We start from the raw sequence: 21,840 nt of genomic DNA, 5'->3' as shown, positions 1-21,840 counted from the left end.
TCAAGGCTGCGGTGACCAGGAGCAGCCACTGCACTCTAGTCTGGGCAACGGAGTAAGACTCCAATCAAAAAAAAAAAAAGAAAATGTTCATTAAAATGTTAGCTGCTAATATGATTATCATCACCGTCATGATTAGCATTCACTTGTAGGTCATTTGGTTTTGAAAAACCTTCAAGTAGCAGGGTGGGGATGGGGGAGGGAGACACAACATCAGTAAGGGTACCTGATCTCAAACCAAGTGAAGTGCGGACCAAAGGGAGGCCCAAATTTTTCCTGTATGATGACCACTTATATAACTAATCCTGAACTGTACTCCACATCTTGAAAATAAAAAAATAAATAAGTAAAATCTATTATAGAGAAGATGAATAGCAAAAAATCAAAACAAAGCCAAAAAAAAACAAACCCACACACCCCAATTTCCTTCCTCAACCTACCCATGGTTGCATAATGTAAGTAGGGGAGGAATGATGTGTGCAACCTAGACCACAGTGCTGTCCATAGAAGTCCCCATTTATTCCCGTCTTCTGTGCAAGAGCATGCATCTCTGGTACCAGAGTTACCATACTCTTCCAGGGAACATGGCCTGGGCCAGGTTCAGTGGGAATGGACTGAGAGAGGCACCAGGAGGCCCCCTCAGGGTAGCCTTTTCTGGAAGAGAGAAGTGAGGGGCGGTAGGGGCCAGATGTGCTTCCTTCTGGATCCGAGGCTTGCAGCCAGCACCCTGCAGGAGGAAGCCCCGGGCCATGTATGTGGTCCCACTGGCTGAGAGGGGCAAGCTCATTTTCCCAGCAGGGGACCAACTTTTCCACCGTGTCTTCCCAGCTTGAGGGCTCCCTTGAGCAGGAGAAGAAGCTACGGGCAGACCTGGAAAGAGTGAAGAGGAAGCTAGAAGGAGACCTGAAATTGTCCCAGGAATCCATTATGGATCTAGAAAATGACAAGCAGCAAGTAGAAGAGAAATTGAAGAAGTAGATATTTCATTTTCTACCTCTGTGTTGAAGTCTGAAAGCCAACTTTTGCACCACTTAAAAGCCTTTTATGTAATGCTCTTCTTTAAAAAATCTATTTGCAGGCAAGAGTTTGAAATCAGTCAGTTACAAGCCAAAATCGATGATGAACAAGTTCACAGTTTGCAATTGCAGAAGAAGATTAAAGAACTGCAGGTAAAGGCATCAAAACCTTCCCAATCAGAAAAATCTCTTTGCAAATTTCCTTCTTGTTCTTACCGCTTATTTCTTGAATTTCTTCTTTCCTTCCTCCCATTGGAGCTGGAGAGAATGCCCTGTCCTTTCCTTTATTTCTTAAAAATTAATATTTTAATTTTCTGAGTAACACATAAACAGATTTCCTTGAAAAGTTTCAAAATATTACCAATAAGGTTAAACATGATTGACCAGGCTGCTTTGACCACCACCCCTCCCCAGTGCCGTCCTCATCTTCTCAGAAGTAGCTACCAGTTTCAGTTGGACATGCTTCCTTCTGAATCTTTTGCTATGTGTTTATGTGTATATTTAAAACCCAAAGAAAATATGAGGGAGGGCCCCCCAAAAAAACAAAATTTATTTATAAAAAAGTGTGTATTTATTCTTACACATTTAAATTTCAGTCACCTTCAAAGTACTCTCCAATTGTTGCAATACACCTATTGAGATGCTTTTTCCACCGCTCAAAACAGTTTTTGAACTCGTCAATATTGATGCCTTTTTGTGCTTCTGCTGTTTTTTGTTTCACCTCTTGCACATCAGCAAAATATTTCCCTTAGAGAACTTTTTTCATCCAGAGGGTTAGGGGAACACATCAGGGCAAGATCTGGTGAATAGGGTGGATAGGGCACAAAAGTTATGCCATTTTTGGGCAAAGACTGCTGAACACTCAGTATGATTTGGGTAGGTATGCTCATGAATCATCCCTCATGAAATAGGCAAGTGCATTGAGATATTCTCCAAAAAAAATTCACTGAAGCTGAATGCAGCCTCTCACAACTATGCTAACTGGTACACTGATGCTGATAGGCTCCTAGAACTCAGAACTCTTACCTAGTAGGGAAAGCCTAGACTACCAGGGGCCCATCCGCCAAAAAATAGTTCTGGTTTTTTGGGTCCCCCTCATATATAGCATATATGCAAAAAAAGTTTTCATTTCTTTATTTTTTATTTATTTATATTTTTTGAATTGAAGTCTCACTCTGTTGCCCAGGCTGGAGTGCAGTGGCACACTCATGGCCACCGCAGCCTCGATATGCTGGGCTCAGGCAATCCTTCTACCTCAGCCTTCCAAGTGGCTGGAACTATAGGCATGCGCCACCACACCCTGCTAATCTTTGGCTTTATAGCAGAGATGAGGTCTCGCCAAGTTGGCCAGGCTGGTCTCAAACCCATGAGCTCAGGCAATTCTCTCACCTCGGCCTCCCAAAGTGCTGGGATTATAGGTGTGAGCCACTGTACCCTGCCATTATTTCTTTATATTTTTGGCACAAGTATCATCTTACTGAGAGTATCATTCTGCAACGTGCTCATTTCATTTAGCAATATGTTCTCATATCTTATGGTAGACATGAGTTGGTCTTCATAGACTTTTAGAGCATGACTCCCTCACAATTAATCTGAGCATTCCCCTATTACTGGATACTTAGTTTGTTTCCAAGTTTTCTTCACCAACTTAATGTTATAATGTATTCTTTACATTGTGCTACCTATCCTCAATTCCTCACCACCCAGTCCCTCCCAAAGTGAGTTCTCCCTCTCCTCACCCCCACAATAACAATCCTGATACAGTGACCCTTTCAGGCCCGCACAGAAGAGCTGGAGGAAGAAATTGAAGCAGAACACACATTCAGAGCCAAGATAGAGAAGCAGCGCTCGGATCTGGCCAGGGAACTGGAAGAAATCAGCGACCGGTTAGAAGAAGCCAGTGGCGCCACATCAGCCCAGATTGAGATGAACAAGAAGCGGGAGGCTGAGTTCCAGAAGATGCGCAGGGACCTGGAGGAGGCCACCCTGCAGCATGACACCACGGCAGCCACCCTGAGGAAGAAGCACGCAGACACCGTGGCTGAGCTCGGGGAACAGATCGACAACTTGCAGCGGGTCAAGCAGAAACTGGAGAAGGAGAAGAGTGAGCTGAAGATGGAGATCGATGACCTTGCTAGTAACATTGAGACTATCTCCAAGTCCAAGGTACCCAACTGATTCTCCTGCTCCTTGGCATCTGTGGGACAGCCATGTCTACCTGCCCCGTGGGCACATGTAATTTGATGCCCCAAAACTCACTGCATGTTCTAAATGGAAACCCTCTTTCCCACTACTACCTGCTCCCAATTCCTCAAGTTCATTCAAGTCATTTGTCTTATTCATTCCAGCTGCTGTAACAAAACATCTTAGACTGGGTAATTTATAAACAGCCGAAATGTATTGCTCGCAGTTCTGGAGGCTGGGAAGCCAGCAGATTCAGTGTCTGGTGAGGGCTCACTCTCTGCTTCATAGATGGTGCCTTCTCACTGTGTCCTCTCATGGCAGAAGGAGAGAACAAGCTCCCTCAAGCCTCTTTTATAAGGACACTAGTCCCATTCATGAGTATTCCGCCCCATCACCTAATCACCTCCCAAAGGCCCCACCTCCCAACACCACCGCACTGGGAATTTCATTTCAACTTATGGATTTGGGAGAGACACAAACCATCAGACCACAGCATCACTCAAGCATGATGGAGAGATCTGCCACCACTCAAGGTTGCATCATCCTTTCAGAATCTTACAGAAAGTTTCCAATCCATCTGTCATGGTCTAGAACTGAACCTGTGGGTGGATTTCACAAAAGGGCCTTCCTGGTTCCTTTTCTGTACACCACCTTATTAGTCCATGATATTAGCTGCTGGGGGGCACAGCCAATGGGAAGTGATACAGGTGGGCATGTAAGCAGAGGCAAAACCAGGTTTTGCAACCCTTGAAGCATATAAAACTTGGGAGAGTTGAGAGGCTTTAAGAAAAAATATACAAACTTATGAAAGTTAATATTTATTTAGAATGAGAAAAATAAGTCAAAGGTTACTGAAGACTCAGATTTCTTTCTTCTGAGGCCTCTTTAGGCCATTTGCCAGAAAAGCCTACCTAGAAATATATTCTGCTTGCAATAGCTACCCCTTCCCCCCAGAACCTCCTATGGCTCCTTGAACTCTCGGCCCCATGCACATGGGGGCCTTGAAGCTTAAGCTTCACCAGCTTCATGGTAAACATCCCTCTGCATATGGCCTTAAAGCAAAGCTTTTCCTCAGAGAGCGACTGTGCGCTCCTGGATTCAACAGCTGAACAAAAACCGCTGAACACTCAGCGTGGTGTAGGCAGATGTATTCATAAATCACCCATCATGAAATGGGCAAACACGCTGAAAGAATCTCCACCTAAGCTTCACAAACGCTGAAGCCAGCCCCTCACAACAACACTAGCTCTAAGTTGTACTTGAAGCTGTTGGGCTCGGCTGGAAGAAACAGCAGTGACCCCAGCTCTGGGCCTCCCTTAGAGGGATTCTCAGGAGGCCAGGGCATCATTGAGAAAAATAACAAGAGATATGAACCAGAGAATTAGAGCGGCCTCTACGGTTCCTCTTGCTGTCCTTGTTTGGTGTCTGCGTTCACACTGCCCTGTGCTTTCCCTTGATTTCTTCCTCACCCCCGACTGCAGCCCCTGGCTCTGGGTGGTGACCCCTTTCTCTTTCTTTCCTGCTTGCCCATTTTTCTGCCCTCTCTTCCCTTCTTGGTTTTTTTTGTGTGTGTGTTTTTTTTTTTTTTTGCTTTTTCTTCCTCTGAGAAGTTGGGTCTGAATGCAACCTCCCCCCCAACCCCCATACCCCCTCAAGCCAGGCTGGGTTGCAGGATTGGCAGAGTTCGCATCTGGCCACATGCTGTGCCTATAAACAGCCCCTCCTTCCAATCTCCCCTTTCCAGAATTGCTTTATGCTTTCTGTTCTCGATGTTAAAATCCAGGGAATGAAGCCCTTCGTATTTCTTTACCCTTTTTCGGTTGTTGTCTCCTTTGATTTTTCTTTCTGTGAGTCGCCATCCCTTTTCAACTCCCTGCTTGGATTTGTTTGAACGCCACAACTTCTCAGAGGGATCCTAAGCTCCTTGGGGACTTCCTTGGAATCGGTATCCTTGAGGCTTCTGCTGACATCTCATACTTCCCAGTCTAAGGAAAAACATATGCTCAATACATTTCACTTTATATTTCATCGAACTGGGGGAAGGGGAGGTCTACAACATGCACAAGATTTTTGAACAAACATCACAAAAATACTGGTCAACTAGAGGCAAGGAAAGTAAATTCCTTCATACCTCCTCCGCCAAAGGGCACCTTTGATATTATTTAATGGAATGCTCAGCACTGTCATCAGAACACATTGCTTGCAAGTATTATTCACAAGGCAACAGAAGTACTTATATTGCAAGAAGACCTCAGGGTTCCTTTGAGTGACATCTTCTCAAAGGTTTGTTTACAAATCACTCAATACTTATCCACCAAAAGCTGATGTTCCAAGCTATTGGTGATTGAGCAACAATCACACATAAAAATAAAGCAAACCTGGGATGGTTGTGATTTCTCAACCATACCTTTGTCTATTCTGCATTTTTATGTTCATTTTACCCAACAAGAAGCTAAACTATCGAACTGTTTAACTCAGTACTGGACACTAGGAGTCCATGTTTTCCATTGATGTGGACTTTTCTGTTTTTAAAGAGTAACATAGAAAGAATGTGCCGGACTGTGGAAGACCAGTTTAATGAAATCAAAGCCAAGGATGACCAACAGACTCAGTTAATCCATGATCTGAACATGCAGAAGGCAAGGCTGCAGACCCAAAACGGTGAGATGGGAAGCGTTCTGGGGTCCAGTGGCGTCATGGGAGAGGGTGGACAGCAATACTGATATGGGGGTCATATCTGTTTGATAGGGGAACTGAGTCACCAAATGGAAGAGAAAGAGTCTCTGATTTCACAGCTAACCAAAAGCAAGCAGGCGCTCACCCAGCAACTGGAGGAGCTTAAGAGGCAAATGGAAGAAGAAACCAAGGTAAGGAGGCCTCTTTGGGGACCGCAGAGTCAGCTAGAACTTGAGAGCCAGGCAGGATGACCACTTCACCCATGAAGCTGGTTGGAGCAGTGCTACATCTGGAAGTCTGATGCTTCTCCCCTCTGCCTTGTAGTATGGCAGGAACCTTTTGTTTAAGGCTAGAGGACCTTGGCATTGGATCTAATTTAGGGCTAGAAAACTCTATCTCCTGTGTTCCTCTGTCCCCACAGAGTGGTCTGATAAACTCCCCTCTGCAGCCAGGGATATCTCCTCCCCAGCACTGCACCAGCCTGACCATTCTGCCCGGCAACTCATCCTGGCCACTTGAAATGTTCTCTTCTTTTTGTTTTTTGGGTTTTTTTTTTTTCATTATTCTTCATGTGTCACCTCCTCTGCCACCTGATATTAAGCTCCCTTCCTCCAAAAAGACTGCATTGTTTGAGGGGCACCCTTGGGACATTTGCATGAACATGAACACCATTATGTTCTTTATTTCAGTCTCTAGATATTTGTATTTACGATACATATCTCCCCATTGATCTGTTAACTCCTGGAGGGTGAGAATAATTTTTTCTCTACTGTACCTACTAGGTGTAGTACATAGTAGGCCCAGTGCCAGGGAGAAGAGTGCATGCAGTAGGTGCTTAGCAGAGGATGCCAATGTGTGTTCAAGCATTTGAGTAGGAATCCAGGGCCAGGCACAGTGGCTTACACCTGTAATTCCAGTACTTTGGGAGGTCTGGGTAAGAGGATTGCTTGAGCCCAGGAGTTTGAAACCAGCCTGGGCAACATAACGAGACCTTGTCTCTACAAAAAAATCAAAAATTATCTAGGCGTTGTGACTTGGGCCTGTAGTCCCAGGTACTTGGGAGCCTAAGACAGAAGGATCACCTGAGCCCAAGAGATCTACACTGTGGTGAGCTGTGATCATGCCAACTGCACTCCAGCCTGGGTGACAGAGTAAAACCTTGACTAAAAATAAATAAAAAATAAATAAACAACAACAAAAAAAGAAATAGGAATCCAGGAGTCAAAAGAAAACTGCATAAATGGAATTCTGAGGTTGCTGTGTACTGGCCAAGATATATAGGGCAATCTTTTGGAATTTTCCCAAGCTCCATCTTTCTCTTCTGGAAAGGAACAAGCACTATATGTATGTCCCATCTTTCTCTTCCACGGTAATGGTCTTTGATAGACTAGGGGGTGGGAGGTGGTAAGAACCAGCACTCAAGCAAGTCCAGAGCAGGTCTACTACAGGAGTGAGGCTGTCCTTTAGCTAGGACACAGAAGCAGCTGAGTTTTTCTTCCTGATCAAAAGTTTTGTCGCTTATTTGCATTTTTTAAAAGATGAAAATGTATGAATTACTGCGCTAGATTGACAGAACTCTTTCTTTGCTGGTGGCACCAGAGGGTGTTTTGTGACCATTGTAGTCAGCACTCAACTGTTGCCCTGTTCAGGTGGAAGTGAGTGAGGGACAGAGGCCCTAGGCATGTCCTCCCTGCTTGGGAAGAAGAGGTCGAGTCATGGAAACTGCAGCTCATATCAGCAGTCCTGCCATGGGGACACAGCCTACTAGTGACATCAAAAGATGGCTTTTAGGTTTTTCCTGGTCACAGCATTCCATATACCATGGCATCACATAGTGAGAAAATTATTCCGTTCTAAATTCTGTTTCAATACTTACGACTATATCAAGGAAAATATCTCCATTTGGGTAATGCCTCTCTAGCATTTGTTTACTCACCTTATTAAGAAACAAGGTAGACCAGGCACGGTGGCTCACACCTGTAATCTCAGCACTTTGGGAGGTGGAAGCAAGAGGATTGTCTGAGCCCAGGGGTTAGAGATCAGCCTGGGCAACTTGGCAAGACCTCGTCTCTGCAATAAATCAAGAACAATTAGCCAGGCGTGGTGGCTCACGCCTGTAGTTCCAGCTACTTGGAAGGCTGAGGTGAAAGGATCACCTGAACCTAGCCTCGAGGCTGCGGTGACCGTGAGCGTGCCACTGCACGCCAGCCTGGACAACAGAGTGAGACTCGGACTCAAAAAAAAAAAAAAGAAAGAAAGAAACAGAGGGTAGGCCTCAGGCACAGAGCCACAGCAGGCAACAGTGACTAGCTAGATGGTGATGCCATTGCTTTATTTCCATTGCATTTATTCCTATGGTTACCGCCTGTTAATGGTCAATGTCAATGATTTTCCATGTACTATCCTGTAACAGTTATTTTTATTAAGTATATTTTAAAATAATTAAGAAGTCAACTTGAAAAAATTAAAGAAAGCAGGCAATATGCTGATATGGCAAAATCTCGGAAGACAGTATGGGAATGATTCAATTTGGGGAAAATCTATTGAAATGAAAAGACCTGAACTCGGAATAGAGTCGAATGTTTTTGCAATTTATCACCACTGTAATTCCCAGGCCAAGAACGCCCTGGCACACGCCCTGCAGTCCTCCCGCCACGACTGTGACCTGCTGCGGGAACAGTATGAGGAGGAGCAGGAAGGCAAGGCCGAGCTGCAGAGGGCGCTGTCCAAGGCCAACAGCGAAGTTGCCCAGTGGAGGACTAAATACGAGACGGATGCCATCCAGCGCACAGAGGAGCTGGAGGAGGCCAAGTATGGGCTCTGAGGTTACGATAGAAGAGGGGGCCCTGGGACCCAAGCCAAGGGACAGAGAAGTCTCTGTGCCTTGAGAGAATCTCTCTTCCCTCCCCAGGCCTTAGTGGTTTCTTAAGCATTCAGGTTGTATCCCCTACCCCCTGAGGGTGGCCCTGTCCTTCCCCTGGGGAACTGTCCATTCCAGCTGGTTCCCTTGGGGGCTCCTTGGGGATCTGCTTTGCCACCAAGCGTTTTGGGATTTTTCAGATGACTCTTGGCCTTTCTCCACTTATCAAACTTTGGGTCTCTGTCCTAATCAAATGCCAGTCCTTCCTAGACCATTCATTTCTCTTCCCAGCTGTAAGTTAAGGCTAAAATAATCAACTTTAGCAAAGAAAAAAAAATCTGATTCTCTTAGGAAAAAACTGGCCCAGAGGCTCCAGGAAGCAGAGGAAAACACAGAGACAGCGAACTCCAAGTGTGCATCCTTGGAGAAAACCAAGCAGAGGCTTCAGGGAGAAGTGGATGATCTGATGCGGGATCTGGAGCGATCCAACACAGCCTGCGCCGCCCTGGACAAGAAGCAGAGGAACTTCGATAAGGTCCCTTCTCCACCCGTTTGGGAATGGTGGTAAAACAATGGCCTTTCACAATTGAATGTGTGAGACGCATGCACATTCTAGGAGGTCCCAGTTAGAGCATCAATTTCCCAGTTTGGGAGATTTGGGGCATCTCTTTTGTGACAGTCCCTCCAAAGGAAACTTTATTTTTATTGAAAGCCGATTCAAATTATATTGCAATTATAATGACTTTAAGAATACAACTGGCCAGGCACAGTGGATCACGCATGTAATCCCAATATTTTGGGGGGCCGAGGTGGGAGGATTGCTTAAACCCAGGAGTACAAGACCAGCCTGCGCAACACAGCAAAACTTTGTCTCTGCAAAATAAACAAACAAAAAGAATACAGCTGATCACCTACCTGTAGGCATATGAGACTTTGGAGCCCGTGATCCGCACCGGGGTCCCTCCTCTATCTTTGATCCCTAAGGATGGAAGGGTAAAACTTTGGTGTTGCTGACAGCCCTTGCTTGAGTGAACTCTTACAGGTTCCCCTGGGTGGACTTTCTACTTCTCACATGTCCCGTTGTCATTTCTTAGGTCCTTGCAGAATGGAAGCAAAAGCTGGACGAAAGTCAAGCTGAGTTGGAAGCGGCTCAGAAAGAGTCCAGGTCACTTAGCACTGAAATTTTTAAGATGAGGAATGCCTATGAGGAGGTGGTAGATCAGCTAGAGACACTGAGGCGGGAGAACAAAAATCTGCAAGGTGAGCTGGCTTTGCGTCACAGATGTCTCCTATTTCCCCTTCTCCTCCTGCCAACACCTTCCCCATTTGGCCACAGCCATCTCCATATGCCTCCTCCTTCCCACTGTCCCACAAAATTCTCGCCCATCATACCTCACATTTGCCCAGTTTGCCCCAAGGTCCAAACCCTCTTAATGTAGGGTATGGCAGCCACTAATTCTCATTTTTGAGAACTGAAGGCACAGTGGGTCACGTAGCCCACTGTTCTGTAGAGAAGAAGAAGCTCGGGGATCCTGTCTCTAAGTGGCTTCATTCGTATCCTTGGGCATGTCACTGAATCCCTCAGGACCTCAGAGTCCTGATCTACAAATTAAAAGATCAAACCCAATGCTTTCTAAAGTCCTTTTCTGGTACCGAAAGACCATGATTCTTTGCATTTCCTCCACAATTGTTTTCTCTGGTCTTCTCTGTCATGGTTTTGTATATAGCACCTCATGAAGTTTTAGGTTCACAAAGTATTCTTCACTCACCCATCCTGTCTCTGTATAGCTCAGGTGAGGCAACACGTACATGTCTTGCCGACACCTCCTCTGAGCAGCTTCCCTGTATTCTCTCCTATATAAATGTCATGAATGAATCGCCAATCCCTAAATTACCTGGCAAATCCCCGTGCTGTAAATCGGAGCCTGTTGAAACAGCCTAAATCGAGCCTGTCCTTTGCAGAAGAGATTTCTGACTTAACTGAGCAGATTGCAGAAACTGGCAAGAATCTTCAGGAAGTGGAAAAGACCAAGAAACAAGTGGAGCAGGAAAAGTCAGATCTCCAGGTGGCCTTAGAAGAGGTGGAGGCAAGTGTCTGGGATATGACATTCAGAAGCTCAAGAGAACAGGAAACTGAAAGAGGCGGCTCTTGGCCACCCCATGGGGCTCTTTCTGCCAGGACGCACCGAGTCTCTGTCGGGAAGAACATCCCGCCATCCCTGGGGCTAAAACGTCTATGCTCTGCGACTTTATCTCCTGGGCATCCCCTTTTGAAGATAATTAAGTGTGTTCATAATGACCTCAGTTTCTTCCTCTTGGGAAGTTTAAAAAAAATTAATATCCTGAGATCTGGTACGAAATCCCTCAGCTTATGTCTAACATAGAGTCACAAACGATCATCTTTGGCTATCAGGAATCCTGTCTAATCAAAACAGGCCCAACGTCTCCTGATGTAGTAATCAGTTGCAGCCAGTGCAGGACGATCCGTTTAGATGTTTCTATGAAAATTTGAATGAACGCAGGATAGCAAGAGAGCCATTGCCCTGTCATTTTAGATAATAGGTTGACTCCTGATTTATGATCACTATTAAAATAGACACCCGCAATAAAATGTCCACTAAGTCAAAAAGTTGCTCTCTCTCAAGACATAAGATTTGTTAATAAGAGATGCAGTTTGAGTCTCAGCTTCACCACTATTAAGGATATTTGGGAGCAAGTAAAATACTCAGACCTCTCTGAGTATGGTTCTCTCTATCTGTAAAATGGGTGTAAAAAATACCCATTTTATCACAATGGGGATGGAAACTCCCATTCAAGAAGGTGGCTGCCCATGCACTCACAATCACTCCTCTCCTTTTGTCAGGGCTCCTTAGAACACGAGGAGAGCAAGATTTTGCGCATCCAGCTAGAACTGAGCCAGGTAAAATCCGAGCTTGACCGCAAGGTCACTGAGAAGGATGAAGAAATAGAGCAGTTAAAAAGAAACAGTCAGCGGGCAGCAGAGGCCTTGCAGAGTGTGCTGGATGCTGAAATCCGCAGCCGGAATGATGCCCTAAGGCTGAAGAAGAAGATGGAGGGGGATCTCAATGAAATGGAGATTCAGCTGGGTCATTCCAACCGCCAGGTGGCAGAGACCCAGAAACATCTGCGCACCGTCCAGGGTCAGCTCAAGGTGAGCAGGGCTGCCTCTGTGCACCTGGACACATGCTCCGCCTTCCCGGTGGCACTGGCCTCACTCCGGCTTTGTCCCGAAGGATTCCCAGCTGCACCTGGACGACGCCCTGAGGAGCAATGAGGACCTCAAGGAGCAGCTGGCCATCGTGGAGCGTAGAAATGGGCTCCTGCTGGAGGAGCTGGAGGAGATGAAGGTGGCCCTGGAGCAGACAGAGCGGACCCGCAGGCTGTCGGAGCAGGAGCTGCTGGACGCTAGTGACCGCGTGCAGCTCCTGCACTCCCAGGTGTGTCCACCCTCGCACCTCCACTCAGAGTCCACCCTGGGGGCTAGTAGGTCCTCCTGCATCCCCAGTTGCTCACGGTCCACACCGTGGAAAGGCTCACCCCATTCCTCCCAGACTAGCAGTCAAGACCCAGTCTCCTTAAGCTTGGCTGTTGGAATCACTTTGACAATTGAGTAACAGACTTCTGGGCTTTCTTTTATCCAAAGATAAAGTTCAAATGTCTTGCATGTTATGGGGAAATCAGAGCAAGGAGGGATTAATTATTGCATCTGAGGAGGGCTTCACAGAATAAGTACTATTGAATCTGAAATCTTAAAATTTTAGAATTTTACTTAAAAATAACTTTTTAAAGGTTGTTTGTTTGCTTGCTTCTGAGTTGGGGTCTCACTCTATCGCCCAGGCTGGAGTGAGTGGCACGATCACAATTCACTGCAACCTCAGCCTCCTGGGCTCAGGCCATCCTTCTGCCTCAACCTCTCGAGTAGCTGGAACTACAGGTGTATGACAACATGTCCAGCTAATTTTTTTTTTTCTTTTCTTTTTTTTTTTGTAGATGCAACATCTTGCTGTGTTGCCTAGGCTGGTTTCAAACTCCTGGGCTCAAGCAATCATCACACCTCGGCCTCCCAAAGTGCTGGAATTACAGGCATGGGCCGCCGCACCCAGTCTATTTTTTAAAAAGTATTTTAAAATCCCCTCGTTTTAAAAAATAGGCAGGACAGGCAAACACATAGAAGAAGAAAAAAGTGAATTATGCTATTAATATTTAAGGGGGGGTCTCTCATTCTTAGGCCCTTGTAAATTATATAACTATTATATTTTTTATAAAAATGTGATCTTTTGCAATCTCTTGTTTTCATTTAACAATATGGTTTGGACATATTTCTGCATCTTTAAATAGTCTTCTATGACATGGCTTTTAGTGGCAGAAAAGTAGGCTATTATAGTTCTACATCATAGCCCTTTTATTTAATCAGTCCTCTATGATTGGTTATTTTAGATTGTTCCCAATAAAAATTTTTATTCTCAGAAAGACAATTGTGATGAACTTCTTCATAATTAAATTTTCACATACAACCATGATTCCTATTGTCTTAATACTTCTAGAAGTAAATTCACAGAAATAAAATTTCAGGGTCAAAACAGTAAAGGCATTTGTAGTCTATTGTAAATTGCTCCTTAACAAGGTTGTCCCAATTTTTATTTCCACTGAGAAAATATGTGAGCTCTTTCCTGTAAATTCTCAAATACTCTAGCTTTTATTTTTTAAATCTTTACCAATTTTATTGTTGAATCGTACCTCACTGGGTTTTTATTATTTTTTACTACTAATGAGGTGGAACATTTTATTATATTTGTTAGCCATTTGTATTTCTTCTGGTGTGTTTTACCTATCTGTACTTTTTGCCCTTTTTTCCTCATTGATTTGCTTTATTTATACGTTAAGGAAGGGAATATTTTTTCGTCACATACATTGCAAATGTTTTTCTGTTTGTCATCACCCTTACAATGGTATATTTTGATTATTAGAATTATTTTTCATTTTATATAGTGTGTCTATTAATCATTTCCTTGTTCCAACACTTTTTACTGAATAATCTATCCATCCTCAAATATTTAAAATTCTGCCCTTATCATTTACTCTGCTCTTTGATGTATAAGTTCTTGGGTCTATTTCAGCACTTCCTGTTCAGTCAAGAATGATACACTACTGTACCTAGCAGGTCACCCATGGGGAAAATAAGAAATGAAACATAATCTTGATTTACTTCCTTCCCCGCCCAACCCCCCCTTCAATTGTTTTAAGTGCCCAAACAGAACCTACACCCCCAATATCTCATTTTTCTTGTAGAACACAAGTCTGATAAACACCAAGAAAAAACTGGAAGCTGACATAGCTCAGTGCCAGGCAGAGGTGGAGAACTCTATCCAGGAGTCCAGGAACGCAGAGGAGAAGGCCAAGAAGGCCATCACGGATGTGAGCTCTGTTCTTCCTTTTCAGATAAGGTGTTTGGAGCTGAGAAAGGGGGCTTCTGAGTCAGGGCAAGGCAAATAGGTTTTACCTCCCCTTGGCTACCATCAGTTAGCAGTGGTTTCCTGAACAGATAGAATGAGGTGCAGTCTCAGAAGAGGCAAAGTGTGAAGGGATGCTGTGAGTACCCAGTGAAGACTCACTCAAGTCAGGAAGGGGAGGTTCAGGTACTCACAATGCAGACTTCAGCATCCCTGCATTCTCCGGGGAGGGATGGGCAGACAGTCCTTGACGTATCCTGTAAACTTAGGCTGCCATGATGGCTGAGGAGCTGAAGAAGGAGCAGGACACCAGTGCCCACTTGGAGCGGATGAAGAAGAATCTGGAACAGACAGTGAAGGACCTGCAGCACCGTCTGGATGAGGCTGAGCAGCTGGCGCTGAAGGGCGGGAAGAAGCAGATCCAGAAACTGGAGAACCGGGTAGAGTGTTTTGAGAGGACTCTCACTCTTAAAGTGGCAGTCTGGTCAGCCACCTCAGGCAGAACCAGAGTTCAGAAATGTAGGTGGCAGCCGGCACGGTGGTTCATGCCTATAATCCCAGCACTTTGGAAGGCGGAGGTAAGAAAAATGCCTGAGTTCAGGGGTTCGAGACCAGTGTGAGCAACATGGCCAGACCTCATCTCTACAATAAGTCAAAAAAAATTAACCAGGCATGGTGGTGCACGCCTGTGGTTCCAGCTACTTGGAGGCTAAGGTAGAAGGATCTCCTGAACCCAGCAGGTTGAGGCTGCGGTGGCCATGAATGTGCCACTGCTCCCCAGCCTGGGTGACAGAGTGAGACTCGACTCAAAAAGAAATGTAGGTGGTGGGAGAGTGGCCATTGATTGAATAAACTGCAAATTTAGTTTTAAGACTACTTGTAAAAATCCCTGTGAGCCTAATTCCCCTCATCTCTCACCTGTCCCTACACCCCAACACACACAAACCCATTTTGTGTGCTTACGTCAGTAAGTGTCATGTAATGATATTTCTTCATGTTCACATTCTGTTTGCTATACAGATTTATGTCTTACACATACATGAAAAAATGTACATTGTAGCCATAAAATTACACATTTTGGTGAATGTATATTTGGACCAAGCTTCATTTAGATTAAACAACAGCTCGTCCTACAGGGCTCGGTGGCTCAGCCTGTAATCCCACACCTTTGGGAGGCTGAGGTGAGTGGATTTCCTGAGCCCGCGGGTTCGAGACCCGCCTGGGCAGGCGAGACCTCATCTCTACAATAAATCAAAAAATCAGCCGGGCGTGGTAGCGCATACCTGTAATTCCGGCTACTCGGAAGGCTGAGGCGCAAGGATCTCCGGAGTCCAGCAGGTCAAGGCTGTGGTGGTCGGGAGCAGCCACTGCACTCCAGTCTGGGTGACAGAGTGAGACTCCAACTCAAAAAAAAAAAAATCTGTAGTTTCCCTGTGTCTCCCCCTTGCTGGTCTTCTTCCCTCCCCAGCTTTTCTCCTTTCTGAATGTAGGCTGTAAATTCTGACACTGGTCTTTTTCTCACTCCGTCTTGAAAAAGGGCAACTGAGGCTTCCTCCCTTAGGCTTACGCATCAGAAAAGTTCAATCCCTCACACCTGGACAACCCTGCTTCTTCTTTATGTGGGAACATATTTTTTAGTGATTGTCCCGTTTCTTTGCTCATCGTTCCCTCATTTCCAGTCCTCTTGTTTTTCGCTTTAGACCTGTGATGTTTTATTTCAATCGTTTTTAAAATGGGCTGCACCAGTGGTTGACATTTTGGAGGAGGGCTCTGCGGAGGAGGCTGTTAGAATGTTTCTGTAGTCCCAGGGAGACAGGAAATAAAAGAGTGGGAGGGAAAGAGGATGAGGAGGAGGAAACAACTTCTCTCAGCAGGAAAGCCTCAAAATTCAGTCATTCTTTATGCCAGCCTCCATAGGGTGCCATCACCAGGCACAGGGCCCTTTAAATGTGAAAGGACTTTTGTGGGGGGTTTTTTTGCTAAAAACAACAAGCCCTTAGACACCTGAATAACAAAAATAAACACCAGAGAAGTTAGAGCTTCCCCAAAAATTCTTTTTTTGTTTATTTTTCAAGTATTCACAGTTCTAGTCCATTAAAATGAGCTTAGACTTAACCTTCCCATGAATCCCTCCCATGAAGGAAGGCTTGAGTCTCATGCCACTCTCCATGATTCCTGGATTGGCAGGGAGCTCTCAGCCATCCTCCCCCTAGCGTGGTGCAGCACTGCCTCCCAGCCCCCCAGCTGCCTAGTTATCCAAGTTCCGTAAACCTTACAGAGACCAAGAGAGGATTACCAGGAAAACAATTGTTTTGTAGACCCTAATGGAAGACAGTTTCTAGAGTCTAGGAGGTGGCGCGTGGGGAACTTTTTGGAACAATGCCCAGAGTAAGCCTGTGCCACTGGTAGCTTTGAGTCTCCAAGCCCAGAGTCATCCCCCTCTGTGGCCACCGGGATTCTCAGTGGAGTGGAGCATGGGGCTGGCTGCCACCCCTTTCCCACTCGGGTCTCTGAATCGTGGAGTTAGGACCACAGCTGGGGATGACCTGCATTCCCAGCATCCGCTCTTCTCTCTCAAGACTTCAGTAAAGACAGAAGCAACTAGGAAATTAACAAGACTTATGTAGTACCTTATCATTCTGAAAATACTTTCACATACTTTATCTAATTTGATCGCCACATTTGAGGTAGGCTAGGCAGGAATTATCATCTCCGTTCTCAATATACAGAAACTCATGCTCAGTGATGGCAACTGACTCACTTTGGGCCTAACCGGGGCCTTGACTCCCTTAATTGCCCCTGGTTCGGGTTCTCCACAATCCTTGCTGCCTTACTTTATCCAGAATCAGGGCCACCACGAGAGTCATGCAGGTTTCACCTACAGGGATAAGTCAGGACTGAACTCCAGCCTGTGCTGCCCTTGCCACACTGCCGAGCTCCACAAGCAAAGCCTGATCCAGTAGCCAAGCTCTGGGTACCTGGAACTGCCTCTGCCCAGAGAGGGCCTCTTGTTCTAATGTGCACACAGATACTGCATGGACTAGTGGTGTCCTCATGAGTAAAATGTGACTCCTGAGCCCGAGGAGGAGGAGACACCTTTGCAAAATCTCATTAGGGGATCTTGAAGTCACCCTAAAATGACTGGCACATGAGTCCATGCGAGAGGCTGGGTGAGCTAACTTGAATTCTATGTGCTCTTTGCCCTACCAAGGTGAGGGAGTTGGAAAATGAGCTTGATGCTGAGCAGAAGAGGGGAGCCGAAGCTCTGAAGGGGGCCCACAAATACGAACGCAAAGTCAAGGAAATGACTTACCAGGTAGAGATCTCAAAATCCCTAGCAAATGTTATGGGGCTGGCTGCGGCAGTGGGTTTGCAGACCCTGGCCATGGATGCTCTGTTTGCAGGCTGAGGAGGATCGCAAAAATATCCTCAGGCTCCAGGACCTGGTGGACAAGCTGCAGGCCAAAGTGAAGGCTTACAAGAGACAGGCTGAGGAGGCGGTGAGCATAGGAGGTTCCTGGGAGTGCCCGCACCAGCCTGGGTGGCCCCGCTAGCCCTGAGTGGGAGTGGGTTCCTGGTTGGTAGAGCCCACTGAGCCTCAGGCCTGAGTTTTCACTTGCAGATTATAAAACACAGGGGTATCTCCCCTCTTCCCTCCCCTGGTCTATGTTAAATAAACCTTCTCCACTACTGCCGCCTCTGTGCCCTCTTGGTCTACCCCCTCCATCCCCTTCATCTCACCCACCCAGGTCACTTTGTCCCACCCCACCCTGACTCACTGGACCCACTCCAGAGCATCCTAGCCCACCCTGTTGGCCTTGGATCACCTGACTCTCCCATCCCCAGCCTACCCACCTGCCTTCCCTGTCCCCTTAGCCTGACCTGAGACACCTCATCCTAATTCCCATCATCCCACCACACCCCACTCCCCTAGTCCATCATCTTCAGCCTTCCTCAGCCCTCCCTAACATCCACCACTCCATTCCATCCTTTTTGATACACCCTTTGATCAAACATGTGAGACCAATAGGGAAGAAATGGAATGGGCTGAAACACGGGCTTCCCAAAGTGTCTTCTGGGGACACTGGGTCTGAGGGACGTTAATAGCAGGAAGTTGGGGCCAAGGTAAGGGGGAGCTTTTTTCTTTTATGGAAAAGAAATAATTTGGGGAAATCTGAGTTAAACAAAGTTAAACTGGTTGCTTTACTTCAAGGATTTCTCAGATTGTGTAGGTAATATGTAATTAACTCTTCAAAGTGGAAGAAGCATTCTGGAATTTAGCATTTTTCTATACTTAATTGACTTTAGAACCTTCTTATTGGGGGCAGAAAAACTCACAGGACTAGCATTCTGAAGTACAAAATTTGGCAGACCCTGCCCTCGCATATATGGTTTCTTCCATTACCCATTTTCCTCTCTGCCCCTGAGCCTAGTCAGTTCCATCCTGTCCTCAGGGAAGCAGATTTGAACTGGCTCAATACAGGGAACAATTCGTGCACATCAGATTAGTACAGTCTCGGCAGGATCTGCCAAGCTGGAGGGTGCCAGGAATCCACCTTCATCAGGAACCCTAGAGCACCCTCAAATAGACCAATACAGTGGCCTGGCCCAGGCAGATGGTGCTGAGCAGAGGCACAGGACAAGGGGGCTTGGACTTCTGTTCTCTGATACCTTCAAGTGGGAGAACTCGAACTTGGGGCTCTTTCAAAGAGCTCCATGGGAGAGATATCACAGAGGAAGGGGAGTAGGGGAACATGAAGTAGTCCTGGGGTGGGGTGGGAATGATCCCAGGGAATTTACTCAGTCATAGGCTGAGACCCTCATCCTCACACTCTGGAGAACTCTACAAACCAAACCTTCCCTCTTCTGCCATCAGGGAATCCAGAGCCCTGGTTTCCTCAGCTTCCCAGAGGCCTTGAGGGCCAGAGTGCCTCAGAGTCAGATCGAGAGGCTCCACAGCCTCACTTCTGTTCTGTCTTCCATTCAGGAGGAGCAGGCCAACACGCAGCTGTCCCGATGCCGGAGAGTTCAGCATGAACTGGAGGAGGCTGCAGAGAGGGCAGACATCGCTGAATCCCAAGTCAACAAGCTGAGGGCCAAGAGTCGAGACGTGGGGGGCCAGGTAAGAGCAGATACCTGAGTGTGAGGGGCCAAGTAAGAGCCAGTACCTGAGTGTGTGTCTTCTTCCCAAGAAGTATTGGGATGGGGGCAACGGATTACCCAGGGAGAGCCTGGAGGATGCCTATGGGTCCCTTCTGTCCTGCCATTGGTCGTGCACTCACAGATGCTACTATTTTAGCAAAGACTTCTGTGATTCCAGGCTCTAGGGAGAACGACTAGTGAGGTACAAGGGAGACAGATTCTGTCGTCCCTCTCTCTCCCTGTTGCTAGAGATGCTGCCCAAGAAGCCCCTGATTTTCAGGAGATTTGTCCTCTCCGGTAGCTTGATTGGTTTGTTTTTATGGTGTGCAAAGGGAAAGGAAGCCATTCCTTCTTATTTTCCTGAAGTTCCAGATTTTGCAGCCGCTCCACTTGAAAATGATGTTCAACCTCCCTTTTAGTTTGACTCATTTCCTGTGTACAATGTTTTTGCTCCCACAGAAGATGGAAGAATGAGGCTCTCCTGATGCTCGTTGCCATGAGACACCTCCAGGAGGGTGGAGGGAAAAATGTGTCAGAAATAAATCCTCCTAAATACTCGAATTCCCGGCTCTGCTGTATTTATTATTGTGGTTCATTCCTCTTCCATGAAGCTGATATTTCGATTCTTACCTGCTCTGTTGTAAATATTAAGTAAGGAATGTAAGAGTGTAGTCTTCTTGCTCCAAGTAGAAAAGATTAAATCCAACCCACTGCCAGGTAAATTACTAGTTTCCATAAACATTTAAAAAGAAAAACCCCACACCTGTTCAAATATCAGAAAGACAAAAGAGAACAAGTGTTGATGAGGACGTAGAGAAAAGGAAACCCTTATAAATTGGTACAACCATTATGGAAAAAAGTACTGTATGGAGGTTCCTGAAAAAATTAAAAATAGAACCACCATATGATTCTGCAATCCCACTTTTGTGTATATATATATATCCAAAGGAAATGAAATCAGAATCTTGAAGAGCTATCTACACCCCCATGTTCATTGCAGCATTTTCCCCAATAGCCAAGATATGGAACCCACCTAGATGTCCACTGCTGGATAAATGAATAAAGAAAATGTGAGAGCCAGGCTCGGTGGCTCAACCTGTAATCCTGCGCCTTTGGGAGGCTGAGGTGAGTGGATTGCCTGAGCCCGTGGGTTCGAGACCCGCCTGGGCAGCAAGACCTCATCTCTACAATAAATCAAAAAATCAGCTGGGCGTGGTAGCGCATGCCTGTAATTCCAGCTACTTGGAAGGCTGAGGTAGAAGGATCGCCGGAGCCCAGCAGGTCGAGGCTGCAGTGGCCAGGAGCGGCCACTGCACTCCAGTCTGGGCGACAGAGTGAGACTCCAACTCAAAAAAAAAAAAAAAGAAAATGTGATACATTGATGCAGTGGAATACTATTCAGCCTTTAAAAAGAAGGCAATCTTACTATTTGTGACAACATGGATGAACCTGAAAGATATTATATTAAGTGAAATAAACCAGATGCAGGGAGATAAACACTGCATGATCTCACCTATATGTGAAATTTAAAATGGTCAAACTCATAGAAGCAGAGAATAGAAAGGTGGTTGCCAGGGCCTGGGAGTTGAAGGAAATGGGGTCATATTGGTCAAAGGAGATATAGTTTCAGTTATACAAGACGAATACATTCTGGGGCCCTAATGCACAGCACCGGAACAACAATTAATCATGTAAACATGTCCAGCTACTTGGAAAGCTGAGGCAGAAAGATCGCCTAAGCCAAGCAGCTCGAGGCTGCAGTGGCCATGAGCATGCCACTGCACTCCAGTCTGGGCGACAGAGTGAGATGCTAACTCAAAAAAAAAAAGTAAATATGTATCAAAACATCAATTTACATCAATTTGTGCACCTTAAACATATTCAATCCCTGATTGTCAATTATACTTCAATAAAGCTGGTAAAAGTAAGTGCAAAAGAAAGGAAGGGAGGGAGGGAGGGAAAGAAAAAGAACCTTTCCAATAACCATAGCATATTTTCTTCCTAGGAACTCAATTATTGCAAATTCAATTCCCCATTCTCTCCCTAAATTCACAGATAGAGCCGCTGGGGCCCAGACGGACTAAGCACTCTGACTACAGTTGTCCAGGACAGAGTAGAAACTAGACCCTGGATTTCCTAAACTTGAAGGTCACCAAGCAACTCTGCTTTTTCCATCGCATCTTTTTTTTTTTTTTTTTTTTTTGTGAGTTTCACTCTGTTGCCCAGGCTGGAGGGCAGTGGCATGTTCACAGCCACCGCGGCCTCAACCTGCTGGACTCAGGTGACCCTTCTGCCTCAGCCTTCCAACTAGCTGGAACTACAGGCGTGGGCCACCATGCCTGGCTAATTTTTTGATTTATTGTAGAGACGAGGTCTTGCCAAGTTGCCCAGGCTGGTCTTGAACCCGTGGACTCAGGAAATCCACTCACCTCGGCCTCCCAAAGTGCTGGGATTATAGGTGTGAGCCACCGAACCTGGTCATCCCAACCTTTTA

General features: G+C 45.9%; 1 protein-coding gene across 1 annotated transcript in view; it reads left to right on the top strand.

The window, feature by feature from the left end:
- MYH13 (myosin heavy chain 13) overlaps window positions 1-19,907 on the top strand; it is a 60,711-nt gene extending 40,804 nt beyond the window's left edge. Inside the window, exons 24-40 of the mRNA XM_008050754.1 lie at window positions 826-971; window positions 1,076-1,166; window positions 2,790-3,179; window positions 5,732-5,858; window positions 5,946-6,064; window positions 8,488-8,684; window positions 9,085-9,268; window positions 9,828-9,993; window positions 10,696-10,820; window positions 11,597-11,905; window positions 11,988-12,191; window positions 14,044-14,169; window positions 14,474-14,644; window positions 17,416-17,520; window positions 17,609-17,704; window positions 19,192-19,326; window positions 19,806-19,907. Coding sequence (XP_008048945.1) covers window positions 826-971; window positions 1,076-1,166; window positions 2,790-3,179; window positions 5,732-5,858; window positions 5,946-6,064; window positions 8,488-8,684; window positions 9,085-9,268; window positions 9,828-9,993; window positions 10,696-10,820; window positions 11,597-11,905; window positions 11,988-12,191; window positions 14,044-14,169; window positions 14,474-14,644; window positions 17,416-17,520; window positions 17,609-17,704; window positions 19,192-19,326; window positions 19,806-19,820 — 2,706 coding nt within the window. The 3' untranslated portion in view covers window positions 19,821-19,907. The remainder of the gene's footprint in view (window positions 1-825; window positions 972-1,075; window positions 1,167-2,789; window positions 3,180-5,731; window positions 5,859-5,945; window positions 6,065-8,487; window positions 8,685-9,084; window positions 9,269-9,827; window positions 9,994-10,695; window positions 10,821-11,596; window positions 11,906-11,987; window positions 12,192-14,043; window positions 14,170-14,473; window positions 14,645-17,415; window positions 17,521-17,608; window positions 17,705-19,191; window positions 19,327-19,805) is intronic.
- The last annotated feature ends 1,933 nt before the right edge of the window (window positions 19,908-21,840 follow it).

The sequence above is a fragment of the Carlito syrichta genome, unplaced genomic scaffold (assembly GCF_000164805.1).
Source record: "Carlito syrichta isolate Samal-C Ts95f unplaced genomic scaffold, Tarsius_syrichta-2.0.1 Scaffold153648, whole genome shotgun sequence".
NCBI lineage: Eukaryota > Metazoa > Chordata > Mammalia > Primates > Tarsiidae > Carlito > Carlito syrichta.
This window is presented reverse-complemented; position numbering and strand designations above follow the sequence as displayed.